This window comes from Entelurus aequoreus, linkage group LG01 (genome assembly GCF_033978785.1).
Source record: "Entelurus aequoreus isolate RoL-2023_Sb linkage group LG01, RoL_Eaeq_v1.1, whole genome shotgun sequence".
Classification (NCBI taxonomy): Eukaryota; Metazoa; Chordata; class Actinopteri; order Syngnathiformes; family Syngnathidae; genus Entelurus; species Entelurus aequoreus.
In genome coordinates, this window is record NC_084731.1 from 62,316,574 (window position 1) to 62,335,854 (window position 19,281).

The 19,281-nt window shown below is 39.7% G+C and overlaps 1 protein-coding gene across 3 annotated transcripts in view; it reads right to left on the reverse strand.

The window, feature by feature from the left end:
- Positions 1-19,281, reverse strand: part of mcrs1 (microspherule protein 1) — a 47,271-nt gene that overhangs the window by 24,051 nt on the left and 3,939 nt on the right. For 2 of the 3 annotated variants that reach the window (XM_062055825.1, XM_062055817.1), the window contains exons 2-5: positions 12,377-12,464; positions 10,047-10,198; positions 9,771-9,909; positions 7,016-7,180 (exon numbers count right to left, since the gene is read on the reverse strand). In XM_062055825.1, coding sequence (XP_061911809.1) covers positions 7,016-7,180; positions 9,771-9,909; positions 10,047-10,198; positions 12,377-12,464 — 544 coding nt within the window. The remainder of the gene's footprint in view (positions 1-7,015; positions 7,181-9,770; positions 9,910-10,046; positions 10,199-12,376; positions 12,465-19,281) is intronic. The other variant, XM_062055833.1, reaches the window with a different exon arrangement.

Sequence of the window (19,281 nt, forward strand, 5' to 3'; positions counted from 1 at the left end):
AACTTATAAAGTGCAATTTTAAATTTCCCGGGAAATATCCGGCTGAAACGTCTCGGTATGATGACGTATGCACGTGACGTAGTCAGTTAAACGGAAGTATTGGTACCCCGTAGAATCCTATACAAAAAGCTCTGTTTTCATTTCATAATTCCACAGTATTCTGGACATCTGTGTTGGTGAATCTTTTGCAATTTGTTTAATGAACAATGAAGGCTGCAAAGAAGAAAGTTGTAGGTGGGATCGGTGTATTAGCGGCGGCGGCGGACTACAGCAACACAACCGGAGGACTTTGTTGGAGAGCAGACGCGCTAGCCGGTGACCTCACCTTGACTTCCTACGTCTCCGGGCCGCCAACCGCATCTGTGATCGGGTGAAATCCTTCGTCGCACCGTCGATCGCTGGAACGCAGGTGAGCACGGGTGTTGATGAGCAGATGAAGGCTGGCTGGCGTAGGTGGAGAGCTAATATTTTTAGCATAGCTCTGTGAGGTCCGGTTGCTAAGTTAGCTTCATTGGCGTCGTTAGCACAGAATTGTTAACCTTCGCCAGCCTGGAAAGCATTAACCGTGTATTTACATGTCCACGGTTTAATAGTATTGTTGATTTTCTATCTATCCTTCCAGTCAGGGGTTTATTTCTTTTGTTTCTATATGCAGTTAAAGCACGATGCTATCACGTTAGCTTGTAGCTAAAGTGTTTCACCGATGTATTGTCGTGGAGATAAAAGTCACTGTGAATGTCCATTTCGCGTTCTCGACTCTCATTTTAAAGAGGATATAGTATCCGAGGTGGTTTGAAATACAAATCCGTGATCCACAATAGAAAAAGGAGAGAGTGTGGAATCCAATGAGCCAGCTTGTACATAAGTTACGGTCAGAGCGAAAAAAGATATGTCTTGAACTGCACTAACGTTCCTCATCCACAAATCTTTCATCCTCGCTCAAATTAATGGGGAAATCGTCGCTTTCTCGGTCCGAATCGCTCTCACTTCTGGCCGCCATCACTGTAAACAATTGGGAACTTTGTGGAAATGTTCAGCTGACTACGTCACGCTCCTTCCGGTAGGGGCAAGGCTTTTTTTTGTCAGACACCAAAAGTTGCGATCTTTATCGTCGTTTTTCTATACTAAATCCTTTCAGCAATAATATGGCAATATAGCGAAATGATCAAGTATGACACATAGAATAGATCTGCTATCCCCGTTTAAAGGCCTACTGAAATGATTTTTTTAAATTTAAACGGGGATAGCAGATCTATTCTATGTGTCATACTTGATCATTTCGCGATATTGCCATATTTTTGCTGAAAGGATTTAGTATAGAACAACGACGATAAAGATTGCAACTTTTGGTATCTGATAAAAAAAAGGCTTGCCCCTACCGGAAGTAGCGTGACGTAGTCAATTGAACATATACGCAAAGTTCCCTATTGTTTACAATGATGGCCGCATGAAGTGAGAGAGATTCGGACCGAGAAAGCGACAATTTCCCCATTAATTTGAGCGAGGATGAAAGATTTGTGGATGAGTAAAGTGCAAGTGAAGGACTAGTGGGGAGTTGAAGCTATTCAGATAGGGAAGATGCTGTGAGAGCCGGGGGTGACCTGATATTCAGCTGGGAATGACTACAACAGTAAATAAACACAAGACATATATATACTCTATTAGCCACAACACAACCAGGCTTATATTTAATATGCCACAAATTAATCCTGCATAAAAACACCTACGTGTTTGTTATGCTAGCTCCTAGCTCCTCTGCTAGCTCCTAGCTTCATAGAACACGCCAATACAATTCAAACACCTGATCAACACACACAATCACTCAGCCCAAAAGACCGTTCACCTAACCCAAGGTTCATAAAGCTTATATATTTTTAAAAAGTTACGTACGTGACGCGCACATACGGTCAAGCTATCAAATGTTTAGCAGCCAAGGCTGCATACTCACGGTACCTGATATTCAGCTGGGAATGACTACAACAGTAAATAAACACAAGACATATATATACTCTATTAGCCACAACACAACCAGGCTTATATTTAATATGCCACAAATTAATCCTGCATAAAAACACCTGCGTGTTTGTTATGCTAGCTCCTAGCTCCATAGAACACGCCAATACAATTCAAACACCTGATCAACACACACAATCACTCAGCCCAAAAGACCGTTCACCTAACCCAAGGTTCATAAAGCTTATATATTTTAAAAAAGTTACGTACATACGCAAAAAAAAGTTGCGCACATACGGTCAAGCGATCAAATGTTTAGAAGCCAAAGCTGCATACTGACAGTAGCACGTCTGCGTCTTTGTCATCCAAATCAAAGTAATCCTGGTAAGAGTCTGTGTTGTCCCAGTTCTCTACAGGCGTCTGTGTATCCAAGTCAAAAGTCCTCAGGGTTAGAGTCTCTGTTATCCGAGTTCTTCCATCTTGACTGCATCTTTCGGGAATGTAAACAAAGAAGCGCCGGCTGTGTACTGTTGTTGCTGACTTCGTTCGAAAAATACGTCCATTTCGCACCGACAACTTTCTTCTTTGCTTGCTCAGCTTCTTTCTCCATAATGCAATGAACATGATTGCAACAGATTCACGAACACAGATGTCCAGAATACTGTGGAATTATGAAATGAAAACAGAGCTTTTTCGTATTGGCTTCAATGTGTTCCCCGGGCTACGTCACGCGCATACGTCATCCTCAGAGGCGTTTCGAACCGGAAGTTTAGCGGCAAATTTAAAATGTCACTTTATAAGTTAACCCGGCCGTATTGGCATGTGTTATAATGTTAAGATTTCATCATTGATATATAAACTATCAGACTGCGTGGTCGGTAGTAGTGGGTTTCAGTAGGCCTTTAAATAAAAAAAATTCATTTCAGTAATAAAGTCAAATACAAATAAGGCAACAAGATAAGTATCCTACACTTCTCTTTTGCAAAGTAAATCTGAACAGCCGATATGGGCATCTACATCAACTATATGATTTGCCTGAGAAGCTGGAGAGGACAAAAATAAATAAAAAAAATAAAACATTTATTTTATTTTATCTTTTATTTGTGGCGGACGTAATTCTTTCGTGGCGGGCCGCCACAAATAAATGAATGTGTGGGAAACCCTGATATATATCGCGAGAGACATGTAATCAATAATGGGGTCGATAGAACGTTCGATAATTTCACTAAGTTCTGTTAGAAAAAAATAGGAAGAAAGGCGTAGCCTGAACCGCAAGGCATTCTGGGAAATGCTACCAGGAAAAAAAAAAAAAAAGCAACAACGGCTAGCTGACGACGAGGAGTGAAACGAAATGGGAATATGAGTGCGGCAGCACGAGAGGAAATTGTAAATAAAAAAGGAAACGTCACGTCACCAGTTTGGCAGTATTTTGGATTTTTTAAAATCCGATACGAATCAGAGTAGTACTGTCTGCAAACTTTGCAAGGTCATCGTCCCGACCAAGTCTGGGAACACGACAAACTTATTTTACCAACTGAGCCGCTCTCACCCGCTGGAGTACAGCAGTATCAAACAGCCACAACCATCTACATCAGCCAGTGCAAGAGGAACAGCACCGAAGCGGCAACAACAGACCACCATCATTTCGATGGTGGTCTGTTGTTGCCGCAGACAGTATTACTCGGCAGCAGTGCCATACGACAAAAATTCAAAACGTTATAAAGAAATAACGGATGCAGTGGTGTATTAATTAGCGAAGGACATGCTACCGCTCAGCATAGTTGAGAAGTCTGGGTACAAGAATCTCATACACATGCTCGACCCCCGTTATGTTCTACCTGGCCGAAAGCACTTTTCCAAGACAGCTATTCCTAAGCTTTACACAATGTGCAGGGAATCCGTGGAAAAGGAGATACTGAAGTTGGTTTGATTTTTCCATAAATGACTGAAGAGGGTAACAGGTTTGTTTTGTCACAGATGTTCAGAGGCAAGTTTATTCCGATGTTTACAATATCCTGTAAGACAAGTTTGTTTCTGCTTGCTTAATGTGACTGTTATTTATTTGCATATATTGTTACCAATATGGCTTTAAAGCCTGAGTTGTACACTACTAATTTCTTAATTACAATACTTTGCACATTTTGTTGGATTAAGCATTTATTTAATGCAGTGGTTCTCAAACTTTTTTTGTCATCCCCCACTTTGGACAAGGGGGAGTTTTCAAGCCCCACCTGCCCCCATCGCCCCAACAGAACGCTAAGGCCAAGCTTAACATTTTCAAATTTATCGAACATCAAGTAACATCAAGTTTTATACATTCAAACTCAATAACATAAAATAAAATCAAGTTCAATAATAAATAAAATAACTGTGCAGCTGTGGTATAACTTGCATCAAGTTCAATATCAAATAAAATAACTTGCATCAATTCAATAATAAATAAAACAAAAGTGTTATAACTTGCATCAAGTTCAATAATAAATAAAAAAAAGTGTTATAACTTGCATCAAGTTAAATAATAAATTTAAAAAAGTGTTATAACTTGCATCAAGTTCAATAATAAATCAAATAACTTGCATCAAGTTCAATAATAAATAAAAGAAGTGTTATAACTTGCATCAAGTTCAATAATAAATCAAAAAAAGTGTTATAACTTGCATCAAGTTCAATAATAAATCAAATAACTTGCATCAAGTTCAATAATAAATAAAACAAAAGTGTTATAACTTGCATCAAGTTCAATAATAAATCAAAAAAAGTGTTATAACTTGCATCAAGTTCAATAATAAATCAAATAAAGGTGTTATAACTTGCATCAAGTTCAATAATAAATCAAATAACTTGCATCAAGTTCAATAATAAATGAAAATAAAAGTGCCACTTTGAAATCTTTGCCAAAAAAAAGGAGGACAGGGCAAGTGAACATGAGTTTTACAGTACTCCAGCATTAGTGGCTGCAATGAGCCTGTTTTGCACTGCACAGCTTTTCAAATCGGGGTTGCAGGCTTGACACTGCCACTGTTAAAACCTCATTGAATTCGGGGCTGAGCTGCCTTGACGCGAGTGTTTCCCGGTGAATGACACATTGTGTCCAATGCGCATTTGGCGCAACCCTCTTTATTAGAGCCTGCAGCCCGTTTCTTGACTTTGCCATGTGCGCCATCAGAGCAAAAGCCCCCACAGTTTTCCCATTGAAGGTCGTGTTCTTTGAGGAAACTGTCCATTATCTTGAACAGCTCATCAGCAGTGGCTCTATTTTTTATGTATTTGCAAAACAGCAAATCCTCGCACAGTGACTCGCCATTCACAAAGCTTCCGCTTAGCCCCGCCCCCATTAGTTACTGTTGCTATGTCAGTAAACTTTCGCTCCTACCTAGAAATGTAAAGCCTACAGGAAAAATAAGTAATTTACATTTATCTATATAGCGGATTTCACAGACAGAATCACAAAGTGATTTACAGTGTGTATAGAAAATGAAAGCATAGTAAAAAAAAAAAATCAAAGAATATAATAATAAAAAAATTTAAAAAATCAAAGTGAAATTTCCTCCCGTTCCTCGCGCCCCACCTGTCATGTCTCTATTCCCCACCAGTGGGGCGCGCCCCACACTTTGAGAAACGCTGATTTAATGTCAATATTTGCACATCGACCAGTATTTTCATTTATTTGACTGTTTTTCATAATGCTGACCTCGTTCTAAAGGTTAAAGGTTATATTTAAAATAAAAGTATTTAAATTCAGCCTTTTTTCTCCTGGTCTTTATTTAGAATAGTTTTTTTTTAGTTTTTTTATCAATAATTATCGATATCGACTGATATGAAACACTTATATCGTGATACATTTTTTAGTCATATCGCCCAGCCCTAACGTGTATACTGCAATATGACGGCAGTAAACACTAAAACTTTAAATGTTCCATTGAAAATAAAGAACATTACATACTGCACTCAAAAATCTGTCAAAATGTTTAAGTATGACTTTGAAGCCGCACCGCTTGATGGACTGTTGGCCCATTACGGCTAATGTAGTCAGAGATACAAGTAGTACTATGGTGTGTGTATAAAGACCGCAAAATGGCACCCATTAGCAGACATATTATCTGGCGTTTTGTTTCTCAATATTATGCAAAAACAACTTTTCTTACCTTCTGGTACCTGCTGATGTGTATTTGAGATCTGCATAAGTCCTGAAAATTTGCGCACGTCCGCGCAGATGCTGTAGTCGATAAGCTTATTCTTTTTCTCTATCTTCTTGTTATGGGACATTCACCATCCGCTGTTGCCATGTCTAATATAAAGTAGTGAAAAGTTCTAACTTGCATCTTGCTATGGAAGCGCTAAAAACTACCAGTGTAGTGAGTTTACATTATTCACCAGAGGAACTTTAGTTATTAGAGAGTTCTGGTCGGACGGTTTTTTACGGGACACATTTCCGGCGTTGTTGTTGCACTAGTGAGCCACGGATGAGATGCTGCTGCTCCGTTGTTGATTTGAGTAAAGTCTGAATGTCATTAAAACAGTTAGCTCCATCCATCTTTTGACACTTCCTCCACTCCCGTCCTTGCACGCTACACTGCTACAACAAAGAGGACGGGAAGAAGACGCTGGCGAAGGTGAGCCATGTAAATAAGACCGCCCACAAAACGGCGCATCCTGAAGAGACGCTCAGAAAGCAACTTGAAGATGATCTGTAAAACATCATCTATGCAACATTTTTGACCAAAGAACCACCATTACATGTTATGTAGACCACAAGGGAGTCTTTTACATTTAGAAAAAAAATATATATATATAACTCCTTTAATGCGCCTTATAATCCAGTGCGCCTTATGTATGAAAAAAACTGACTAGACTAGCTCATTGGCAGTGCGCCTTATAATCCGGTGCGCCCTATGGTCAGGAAACTACAGTAGGTGTTTCTACGTGTTTAGGAAAAGGTTTTTTGCCAATTAATGTAACAATTTGGTTTTCCTTAGTGCATGTAAATGTGCTGAGTGACTATTATCCTGTTAAAAGAAGAATTTCAGCACTTACTGTCCTAATCATCATTCGTGGTACTTACCTGCAACACGGCATTAATAAGCAGCAGGTCATCAGTAGGTTTCCACCGACCCAAGTCTTTTGTAACGTGTAGCGGCTGTTTGCTTTTCTTCATCCTTTTGCTAATTGGTGAAGGATTTAGCACCATTGCGAGAGGCGGCATCAAAGTCGGTCCTGCTTTAGCCACCTACAAGGAAATGAGAACATTAAACCCGTGGCAGTGTAATCTTTAAGCTTTTAACTAGGCCAGGGCCCATAACCTATTTTGCTTGATGATACAGTATATTGACCTACCAATTATTCCCAGTAAACAATTCCGAAACCAAAAGAATCACTGATGAAACAATAATACATAATATTAATGCAAATATACCCAATACACATGTATTTGTCGTATATGATAACATTGTAATTGGAATGTAAACATTTAATGCTAAATAAAACAAACAAACAATACAAATTAAATATACTCTATTAGCAAAATTTTGCACTTAATTAAAAATCACAACCAAAAGCGATACAATAGGTTCTCTCTTTTTGTTAAGACAAAAATACAATAAATAACATCGCTAAAGAAAGTCATTGTGACCAAAATTATCCCGTTATTATCATTGCGGTATTGTTGAATGTGCTCAAAAAGTACTCCGAAATCTTTTAACCAAGTTGTATTTTTTAATACTTAAAATGAACGGACACATAATATACTTTCTTGGCAGAGGAAACATAAGATATTGTTCTGGCTTCAAAAGAGCCATATCATTTTTATTCGTGATTAAATATTTGTTATCTTTTCAGATGTAAACGTTTTATAATATTTTTTTAATAATTGCAAATTACGCAATCGTTTATTTCACTTCTGGTCACGCGAGTTCACTTCCTGTTAAAGACATCGCCGACTGTTTCGACTCAAAACTGTCGAGTATATTTGGAAGACTTTGTGCAAAGGCAGCACGGCCTTTATGTTCAATGTGAACATAGTTGTTTAGACATTCATGTGTTTATACAAGTTTATTTGGGGTATGACCCTTTTATAACTGTGGAAGACGTTAATGTATCAGGGTCTCTGCAAGTTTCAACAAGCCAAATTTAAGACTTTTTAAGACCACAATGAATACAATTTAAGACCCAATTCACATCTATTCAGGCAAAAAAGTACAAAAGACTCGTTCGTTTGATTCAGGCTTTCATCGAACATCAGAACGAACGGGCCCTTAACTTTGGAGATGAGGTCTCTCTTGATGTAATCGCGCTATGTATGCCGTCTTGTCTTTTCCACACTTAAACGTTTTTGCTATCTCTGAATCCGGGAACATAATCTGGAACAGCTCATCAATGTTCTCATTACCAGTATATGACTGGTGCTTATTTACCGTGTGAAAAGTCCATAGCACCTCCGCTTTTAGTGTCAGTGTAGACCCAAACACTGACCGAAGGTCGACTAGACCTTGATGCTCCGGCTCCTGATGTGGTGCAAGAGTGGCATTTTATGACCACCTTGTGCTTTTCAGATTTGCAATGGGATTCCAATTTATTGATGTTCCAAGTTTTAACGTTTTCTTGCACATAGTGCAGTGTGCTTCATATGCGTTTCCCTCCACCAGCTTCAACCATGCACTGAACTGTTCGTCCTGAAGCCACAAAGCGTTAAACTTGTACTTACGCATGCATGGAAGTACTGTAATTCGGTTCGGTTTAAAGTTTTCTCCGCTGCAGTGCTAACTAAGCTGTAACAACACACAGCTGCGCGCGCACAGCAATAGCTAGTGTTGTTTGATCAATTCTGACCGGGCAGTTAGTTCCGCTGTGTATTACGTTATAGCGTCCTCAAAAATCGAAAAATTTCAAAGCGAGACTGAAGTTTACGCATGTTTTAAATAAAAGTAACGTCAATAAGACCTTTAAAAATCGTATTTAAGACCTTTTATGAGATTTTAAGAGAATTTTAGACATTTTAAGGCCTTTAATTCAAATGATTGGATTTAAGACTTTTTTTTTAGACTTTTTAAGACCTGATACCCTGATGTATATGTATAATATATAAATATATATATATATATATATATATATATATATATATATATATATATATATATATATATATATATATATATATATATATATATATATATATTACACACACACACACACAGTACAGGCCAAATTATATATATATATATATATATATATATATATATATATATATATATATATATATATATATATATATATACATACACACACACAGTACAGGCCAAATGCATTTTCTTTATTTTCATGACTATTTACATTGTAGATTGTCACATCAAAACTATGAATGAACACATGTGGAGTTATGTACTTCATAAAAAAAAAAAAAAGGTGAAATAACTGAAAACATGTTTTATATTCTAGTTTCTCCAAAATAGCCACCCTTTGCTCTGATTACTGCTTCGCACACGCTTGGCATTCTCTCGACGAGCTTCAAGAGGTAGTCACCTGAAATGGTTTTCACTTCACAGGTGTGCCTTATCAGGGTTGATAAGTGGAATTTCTTGCTTTATCAATGGGGTTGGGACCATCAGTTGTGTTGTGAATGAGAAGGTGTGTCCAAACTTTTGGCCTGTACTATATATGTTAATGTATAATATTGTTTTCATGTTAGCTTTTAAGCTAGTTAGCAAGGTTACGTCCAAGATGTAATCATTGTGTAGTTATCAACCAGGGTTTTTCGATCATTTGAATTTAATACAATAATACTAACCGTGGGGAGTTTTACAGCGGGTATCACTACTATTTACCTTTTTTTTCTCGCTGGATGAAGGTTCACTTCCAAAGTAGCGCACAGGTTCCATGAGAGGGGGACCTTTAACTCGACTCGAGGACTTGACAAGGCTGCTTTCCACCAGCTCATCATCAAACTTCTTCCTCTTTATTGATCTGGACATGTATTCGGAGAACATTTACACAGCCGCGCTTTCCCAAAGACCACATGGTGAGCAGGAATAAGTCATTGTGCGCCCAACGATGCTCACCAAGCAGGTATAAACCTCAAAGTGGAACAGAGGGAATCTAACCTGGACGAACTTCGGCGTTTGGGGACGCCGCTGCTGCCAAAGGCTTGTGCTGCTGTCCTTTTCACGTCTTTTACACCAAGGATCTCTTCGTCTTCTGAGCGGCTCTGTGAACCTGCTACTGCCATGGCTACCCCAGGGTCGTCCGCTTGCATCTGCTCCAACACAACAAGAGACACAAACATGATCATAGCCGTCATCACTTTACGATACAAAAGTGAGATTTTATTATTAAAAACAGTCAATATATATTTGCACACACTAGGGTTGTCCCGATACAAATATTTTGGTACCGGTATCGATACTTTTCTAAATAAAGGGGAGCACCAAAATGGCATTATTGGCTTTATTTTAACAACAAATCTTATGGTACATTAAACATATGTTTCTTATTGCAATTTAGTCCTTAAATAAAATAGTCAACATACTAGACAACTTGTCTTTTAGTAGTAAGTAAACAAACAAACGCTCCTAATTAGTCTGCTGACATATGCGGTAAACATATTGTGTCATTTATATTCGATTATTTTGTCAACATTATGAGAGACAAACTGTAAAAATTGATTATTAATCAACTTGTTCATTTACTGTTAATATCTGCTTATTTTCTGTTTTAACATGTTATATCTACACTTCTGTTAAAATGTAATAATCACTTAATCTTCTCTTCTTTGATACTTTACATTAGTTTTGGATGATACCACACATTTAGGTATCGATCCGATACTAAGTAGTTGCAGGATCATACATTGGTCATATTCAAAGTCCTCAGGTGTCAAGGGACGCATTTCCTGAGTTTATAAACATACGGTAATATGAATTTTTCAAAAAGGAATAAAAATAAATAAAAAATAACAATGTACTTGGTATCATTTACCTGCTCAGTGGCCTAGTGGTTAGAGTGTCCGCCCTGAGATCGGTAGGTTGTGAGTTCAAACCCCGGCCGAGTCATACCAAAGACTATAAAAATGGGACCCATTACCTCCCTGCTTGGCACTCAGCATCAAGGGTTGGAATTGGGGGTTAAATCACCAAAAATGATTCCCGGGCGCAGCCACCGCTGCTGCCCACTACTCCCCACACCTCCCAGGGGGTGATCAAGGGTGATGGGTCAAATGCAGAGAATAATTTCGCCACACCTAGGTGTCACACACATTGGTACTTTAACTTTAACTTATTACGGTGGATGTCAGGTGTAGATCCACCCATGGAATTTGTTTACATTCAGGAACGGCGTCATTAGCGGTGACGCCGGTGAGCTACGGTGTGTTACTCGTCCTCCAGTGATAATTGTACTTGTAAGAAACTCACTTTGTCGCCACGGAGGAGAGGTGATTTAGAAGTAGCTAAACACTGCCGACTGCAGATGGATGTTAGCTGCTAGCTTGCTAGCCATGTTTTAAAGCACCTCTTCCTTAGGGCGTTTCAGAGTAACTTCACCTTTATCCTCAGTTTTTAGACCAAAATGCGTCCATTCTCCCTTTTCTGTCTACACACTGTGTCTGCTCTTAAGTACTCCTCCACCCCAAAAACATACTTTGCAGGTCAACAAACATGTGCCCTTTGAAGTGTTAATGTGCGAGGAATGTTCAAAAGGAGTCTCTTGAAGTGGCTGACAAGTTAGCATCGCATCGCTGACATCATCACTGTCATTGTTTACTGAAGCGAAGATGCTGACTGTGCGTTATGATAAACGCGCATGCGTCGCCAGGCTCTTCTTTTTATCCATAGACTTATCAGATTACATTTATTATCTATAGTGTGTCAAAAAAGTGTGGCCTGGAGGCCATTTAAAATTGCCATTGCTCAAAACATAATATTGAATTAAAATAAATGTTTTGATGAATTATTGACCTATCCAAGGCTCCGATTACTTCACATTAAATTTTCCACTTTGAAAAATATTTTTTGTGGAAGATTTTGCCAATATAAATATCTTGGGTTAAAGGCCTACTGAAACCCACTACTACCGACCACGCAGTCTGATAGTTTATATATCAATGATGAAATCTTAACATTGCAACACATGCCAATACGGCCGGGTTAACTTATAAAGTGCAACTTAAAATTTCCCGCCACACTTCCGGTTGAAAAAGCCTTCGGAGGATGACGTATGCGCATGACGTAGCCCGGGGAACAGAGGTATGCCTTCCCCATTGAATACAATACAAAAAAGCTCTGTTTTCATTTCATAATTCCACAGTATTCTGGACATCTGTGTTGGTGAATCTTTTGCAATTTGTTTAATGAACAATGGAGGCTGCAAAGAAGAACGTTGTAGGTGGGATCGGTGTATAGCGGCTGGCTGTAGCAACACAACAAGGACTACTCACTTGGATAGCAGACGCGCTAGCCGATGCTAGCCGCCCACCGGCCACCGCACGGATGATCGGGTGAAGTCCTTCGTCGCGCCTTCGATCGCTGGAACGCAGGTGAGCACGGGTGTTGATGAGCAGAGCAGATGAGGGCTGGCTGGCGTAGGTGGAGCGCTAATGTTTTTATCATAGCTCTGTGAGGTCCGGTTGCTAAGTTGCTAAGTCAGCCTTAGCGTCGTTAGCAACAGCATTGTTAAGCTTTGCCAGGCTGAGATCTATTAACCGTGTAGTTACATGTACATGGTTTAATAGTATTGTTGATCTTCTGTCTATCCTTCCAGTCAGGGATTTATTTATTTTGTTTCTATCTGCATTTGAGACAGATGCTATCACGTTAGCTCATGCTAAAGAGCTTCGTCGATGTATTGTCGTGGAGATAAAAGGCACTGTGAATGTCCAATTCGCGTTCTCGACTCTCATTTTCAAGAGGATATAGTATCCGAGGTGGTTTAAAATACAAATCCGTGATCCACAATAGAAAAAGGAGAGAGTGTGGAATCCAATGAGCCAGCTTGTACCTAAGTTACGGTCAGTGCGAAAAAAAAAAAGTATTTCACTGCATTCTAGTCCATCACTCTAACGTTCCTCGTCCACGAATCTTTCATCCTCGCTCAAATTAATGGGGTAATCGTCGCTTTCTCGGTCCGAATAGCTCTAGCTGCGTTGAAAACAATAGGAAAATATGAGGGAGTGAACAACTGACAACGTCACGCTACTTCCGGTAGGGGCAAGGGTTTTTTTTTTATCAGAGACCAAAAGTTGCAAACTTTATCGACGTTGTTCTATACTAAATCCTTTCAGCAAAAATATGGCAATATCGCAAAATGATCAAGTATGACACATAGAATGGATCTGCTATCCCCGTTTAAATTAAAAAAATTCATTTCAGTAGGCCTTTAATAGTAGATTCAGAGCTTTCCTTTAGGCAAGGCAAGGCAAGGCAACTTTATTTGTATAGCGCTTTTCATACACAAGGCAGACTCAAAGTGCTTCACAGACAACAAAGTGAAATGACAGAAAGTAAAAGCAAAATTAAAATGCAGACAATAAAAATAAAAACAGTGCAGACGTTAAAAGTTAAAAGATTAAAAGATTTAGCTGAAAGCTAAGGTGAACATAAAAGTCTTCAGTCTAGTTTTAAAAGTAGTCAGAGTTGGGGAAAGTCTGACATCTTCAGGAAGTTTATTCCAGCTATTTGTTGCATAGTGACTGAATGATGCTCTCCCTTGATTTGAGTTTACTTTAAAGCCCATATTGACAAATTGTGTAAAATAATCAAGTTTAATCTCGCAAATTTTTGTGCAATTCGAAATGAAATGTCAACTGAAGCTGCAAAATTGTATTTGCATTCGATGATTTTCAGCCCTTTAACTATTGCCTTACCAGTTGGTCTCAGCCTGGTCAGAGTTAAAAAAAAACCATTGGAAATCTTATACAAACAAGCAATTAAAGTTATGGATAAAAAAACCTATGCACTGCAGTGTTTCCCCCAGAAAATGTGTTAGTTAAGGTGGTGTCTCTCCGGCGGACAGACCGGGGAAGGGGGTGGGTGGGTGTAAGGATCGGTAAAACTCGGCCTGTCGCCATCACGTCTCCACCTCGTCGCTGCCACCACAGCCTGGGGGGCAATAGACTACAGACTGTGGTGACGTAGGTCGGCTTCGTCGCGTGAAGAAGCCTACATTTTTTGGTTGTGTTTTAAGTTAAAAAGTTAAAGTACCAATGATTGTCACACACACACTATTTTCTGCTCCATTTGCTGAATGGCGATATACGATATATATCTCGATATTTTTTCCATAAAGTAAAAACAAAACAGTCCAAGTTACCTGAGATACTAAGTATGTCATTATTATGACTTCCATCCATCCATCCATCCATTTTCTACCGCTTATTCCCTTCGGGGTCGCGGGGGTCGCTGGAGCCTATCTCAGCTACAATCGGGCGGAAGGCGGGGTACACCCTGGACAAGTCGCCAACTCATCGCAGGGCCAACACAGATAGACAGACAACATTCACACTCACATTCACACACTATGGCCAATTTAGTGTTGCCAATCAACCTATCCCCAGGTGCATGTCTTTGGAGGTGGGAGGAAGCCGGAGTACCCGGAGGGAACCCACGCAGTCACGGGGAGAACATGCAAACTCCACACAGAAAGATCCAGAGGCCGGGATTGAACTCACGAAACTTAGTAAGTCAAAATGACAAAATAATGACTTACAAAGTCAAATTAATGACTTACTGTAAGTAAGCGTTTGAAAAAAAAAAAGAGTTAAAAATGGGGCCACATGCTGTCATATGCTCAACTCATCATGCTTAATTTATTACAGCATTTGGGAAGCCTGTAGTTGATTTTTGTTATGTAAATGTTATATTTTTATCAACAGCAGGGACCCTGCCATTCCAAACTAGGCTGCTACATTACTAATGATTAATGTAACTATAGCTGAAAAAATAGTACAATAGCAATAGGAGAGACTATTCATCCCTGAACACCATGGAGTTCATGTAGGCTTTATGATGCAGTTACATTATTATATCAACTATCAGAGACAGCTTCAGGAAACTCTTCATTTAACATAATGTCCTTTTTTGCTGCTTCAACACAGCTCTATCAACACAGAAAAAGGTAAAGTGAAATAACTTATTTATTAACTGTAGGTCAATAATACTTGTCTTTCTCTCAGACAGACAGGGCTTTGCTGTCCGTAACACACGCACACACACGCGCACACACACACTGCAAAATGAGCTAACGTTACGCTAAAAGCTAATTAGCCTTCACCTCAAGGACTGCGAGCGAGCTGAGCTGCCGCTTATGTTTCTAGAACGTCAACGGGCTCATAGTGATGTTACTAGTAGTTGACTGGTAGGTGTTTATTATAATTATGCTTACCTGCTAAACACCTTTCTGCTCACCAGACCGTAGGAGCACTGACTACATGCGCTCTGAATACGCACTGCTGATTGGCTGTTACATGCGCTCTGAATACGCACTGCTGATTGGCTGTTACATGCGCTCTGAATACGCACTGCTGATTGGCTGTTACCGCTCTGCGTGTAACCAATCAGATGGTTCTGTGGGTGGGACAATGCTGGGTGCTGCAGAGACGTACTGACAGAGGCAGAACTAAGCGGAGCAGCTTGTTAAGACTTTAGTTTAGGCGGTGGCTCTTTGTTGTTAAGGCGGCCGACTTAACAACAAAGCGCTGCGGGAAACTTTGCACTATCATCACTGTGCCATTCTAAAAAAATACAGTATTTTAAATTGGCACACCCTTCACACATTAGCAGACTTAAAACTGACCTATAAAGTCCTGCATGAATTGGCTGAGAGATCCTCTGGAAAGTGTTCATCAGCCAAAGAAACAGCCGTGAGCGTGTCACTCGAGGCTCCAATAGAGGTGACTGTTATATTCCACTGCGCAGGAGCACTTTCAGTAAGTGGGCCTGGTCAGTAAGGAGTGCAAATGTGTGGAACTCGGTACCTGAGGAGGTTAAACTGGTCACAACTTACTTATCAACGCCTACAGCTGCCAGCACCAAAAGATGAGCCTGTTTTGATGCTAAGATAAATGTTATGTTGTTGTATTTTATTTTTTATCATATTGTATATGTATTGTGTGCTTTTTTTCTTTTAAATTGTAATTTTACTGCCTTTTTTTACATCATGGCCAGGGGACTACAGATGAAAACTAGCCTTCTGGCTAATTCTGGCTTTTTTAACCATGTGTAGTCTTTCCAAAACAGAAAGTGCAAGATTGTCGGAGACATTTTAAAATGAGCTATGAGTGCATTTTAGTGCATGATGTCACTAAGATGACATATCAAAACAACACTAAATTAAAGTGCACTTTTTGTACAGAATGCCACTACAATATTTTAAGACTAGTTTTATGAAATTGCACTGTCCCATTTGAAATACCGTATTTTCCGCACCTAAAAACCACAAATTTTCTCAAAAGCTGACAGTGCGGCTTATAACTCGGTGCGCCTTGTATATGGATTAATATTAATATTTATTTTCATAAAGTTTAGGTCTCGCAACTACGGTAAACAGCCGCCATATTTTTTTCCCGTAGAAGAGGAAGCGCTTCTTCTTCTACGGTAAGCAACCGCCCCCATAGAAGAGGAAGCGCTTCTTCTTCTACTGTAAGCAACCGCCAAGGTGAGCACCCGCCCCCGTAGAAGAAGAAGCGCGCGGATATTACGTTTCATTTCATTTGTGTGTTTCTGTAAAGACCACAAAATGGCTCCTACTAAGAGACATGCGTACAAGGTTTCACTGTCTTTTGATATTCCTGTGAATCGCACTGTGGATACAACGGGAGCACGTACGGTGAATATTCGCACCACAGGGAATGAGAAGTCGTCTTTCACTGTGGTTGTAGCTTGCCATGCTAACGGCCAGAAACTTCCACCCATGGTGATATTCAAAAGGAAGACCTTGCCAAAAGAGAACTTTCCAGCCGGCGTCATCATAAAAGCTAACTCGAAGGGATGGATGGATGAAGAAAAGATGAGCGAAGAGACCGGGTGACTTTTTTCACGCAGCTCCGTCCCTGTTGATCTACGACTCCATGCGTGTCCACATCACAGATGGTGTCAAAAAACAAGTGAAGCACACAGAAAAAGAATAATTTGAGGGATTTTTGGATGAGTAATAACTTCAGAAAGTGAGCTTTAAATGTTTATTTTGTGTGTTGTGTGACATTAACGTTCGAGCAACGTTGAGTTATTGATGTTGCTTTTGCTCTGCACTATTTTGAGTGTTACTATTTTAGTGATTGCACTTTTGCACATTACATTTTGGGAGTGAACAGAGTTGTTAGAACGCTGGCTTGTAATATATTATTAAAGTTTGACTGACCTATCTGACTGTTTTTTTGACATTCCCTTTAGCGCAGCGTAGGTGCGGCTAATAACACGGGGCGGCTAATAGGTAAACAAAGTTTTAAAATATGCCATTCATTGAAGGTGCGGCTTACAACACGGGGCGGCTTATGGTGCGGAAAATACGGTAAACTAATGTAATATAATCTAAGGTGAGATACAACAGGATAATGCATACATTTATCATTTGTTTTCAAAACGCTTACAAAACAGTGGGACCCCAAAAATGTACTGTGGGACTAGGGCTGGGCGATATATGGAATATACTCGATATATCGCGGGATTGTCTCTGTGCGATATAGAAAATTACTATATCGTGAGTTTTTAGCTGCGGGCGTTACACTACAGCCGTTTGTCACTCTTTCTTGTCTCTCCTTCTCACAGAGACATACAACAAGCGCACCTTCTTACATACGTCACATACTGTCGCACGTGCAATGCCATACGCCCTCGTGGAGCAGAGAGGTAAATGGGTAACATTAGCTGGTGCGAGTGGAAATACGAGAGAGAGAGTGCGAGTCTGGCAACAAATGAAGGAAGAAGAATTAATTCCCAAGAAAAACAGCACGGGGTCCATCGTCCGGCGGTGGTTTGGCTTCAAGCGGAAAGATGTTGAACAGACAAGCGTAATATGTCAATTATGCGGCAAAAGCGTTGCTAAAAAAAGTAGCAGAACTGCTAATTTGTAGCATGACTTGAAAAGTGACTTGAAAAGTCACCCGCAAGAGCAGTGTTTTTCAACCTTTTTTGAGCCAAGGCACATTTTTTGCGTTGAAGAAATCCGGAGGCACACCACCAGCAGAAATCATTAAAAAACTAAACTCAGTTGACAGTAAAAAGTCGTTGTCACAATTGTTGGACATGACTTTAAACCATAACCAAGCATGCATCACTATAGCTCTTGTCTCAAAGTAGGTGTACTGTCACCACCTGTCACATCACGCCCTGACTTATTTTGAGTTTTTTGCTGTTTTCCTGTGTGTAGTTCTTGTCTTGCGCTCCTATTTCGGTGACTTTTTGTCTTTTTTTGGTATTTTCCTGTAGCAGTTTCATGTCTTCCTTTGAGCGATATTTCTCGCATCTAATTTGTTTTAGCAGTCAGGAATATTTCAGTTGTTTTATCCTTCTTTGTGGAGACATTGTTGATTGTAAAGTCATGTTCGGATGTACATTGTGGACGCCGTCTTTGCGCCACAGTAAGTCTTAGCTGTCGTCCGGCATTCTGTTTTTGTTTACTTTGTAGCCAGCTCAGTTTTAGTTTCGTTCTGCATAGCCTTCCCTAAGCTTAAATGCCTTTTCTTAGGGGCACTCATCTTTTGTTTATTTTTGGTTTAAGCATTAGACACCTTTTTACCTGAATGCTGCCTCCCGCTGTTTCCGACATCTACAAAGCAATTATCTACCGACTGCCACCTACTGATATGGAAGAGTATTACACGGTTACTCTACCGAGCTCTAGACAGCACCGACACTCAACAGCAACACATAATTTGCAGACTATAATTACTGGTTTGCAAATGGGTTTTTTTTAACCCAAATAGGTGAAATTAGATAATCTTCCACGGCACACCAGACTGTATCTCACGGCACACAGTGGTTGAAAAACACTGCACCAGAGAATGAAGAGTGCTTGAGACTCCGCATGTCAACATCTCCAACAAAATGCACTGAGCCAATTGAGGCTGGCGTCTTCCATTTCCAGATCAACGCCGTATGAAAAAAGTAGTCAACAACAGAAGGAGATAACGTCCGCAGGAACCTACCACATAGCGAAGGACATACACTATTTGATTTCCTATTATGCAGCTCATTTTTATTTGACACTTATTGAAATATCTTGTGTGACATCATGCACAAAAGTGCACTTTGTCTTAAAATATTGTAGTGGCATTCTGTACAAAAAGTGCACTTTAATTTAGTGTTGTTTTGATATGTCATCTTAGTGACATCATGCACTAAAGTGCAC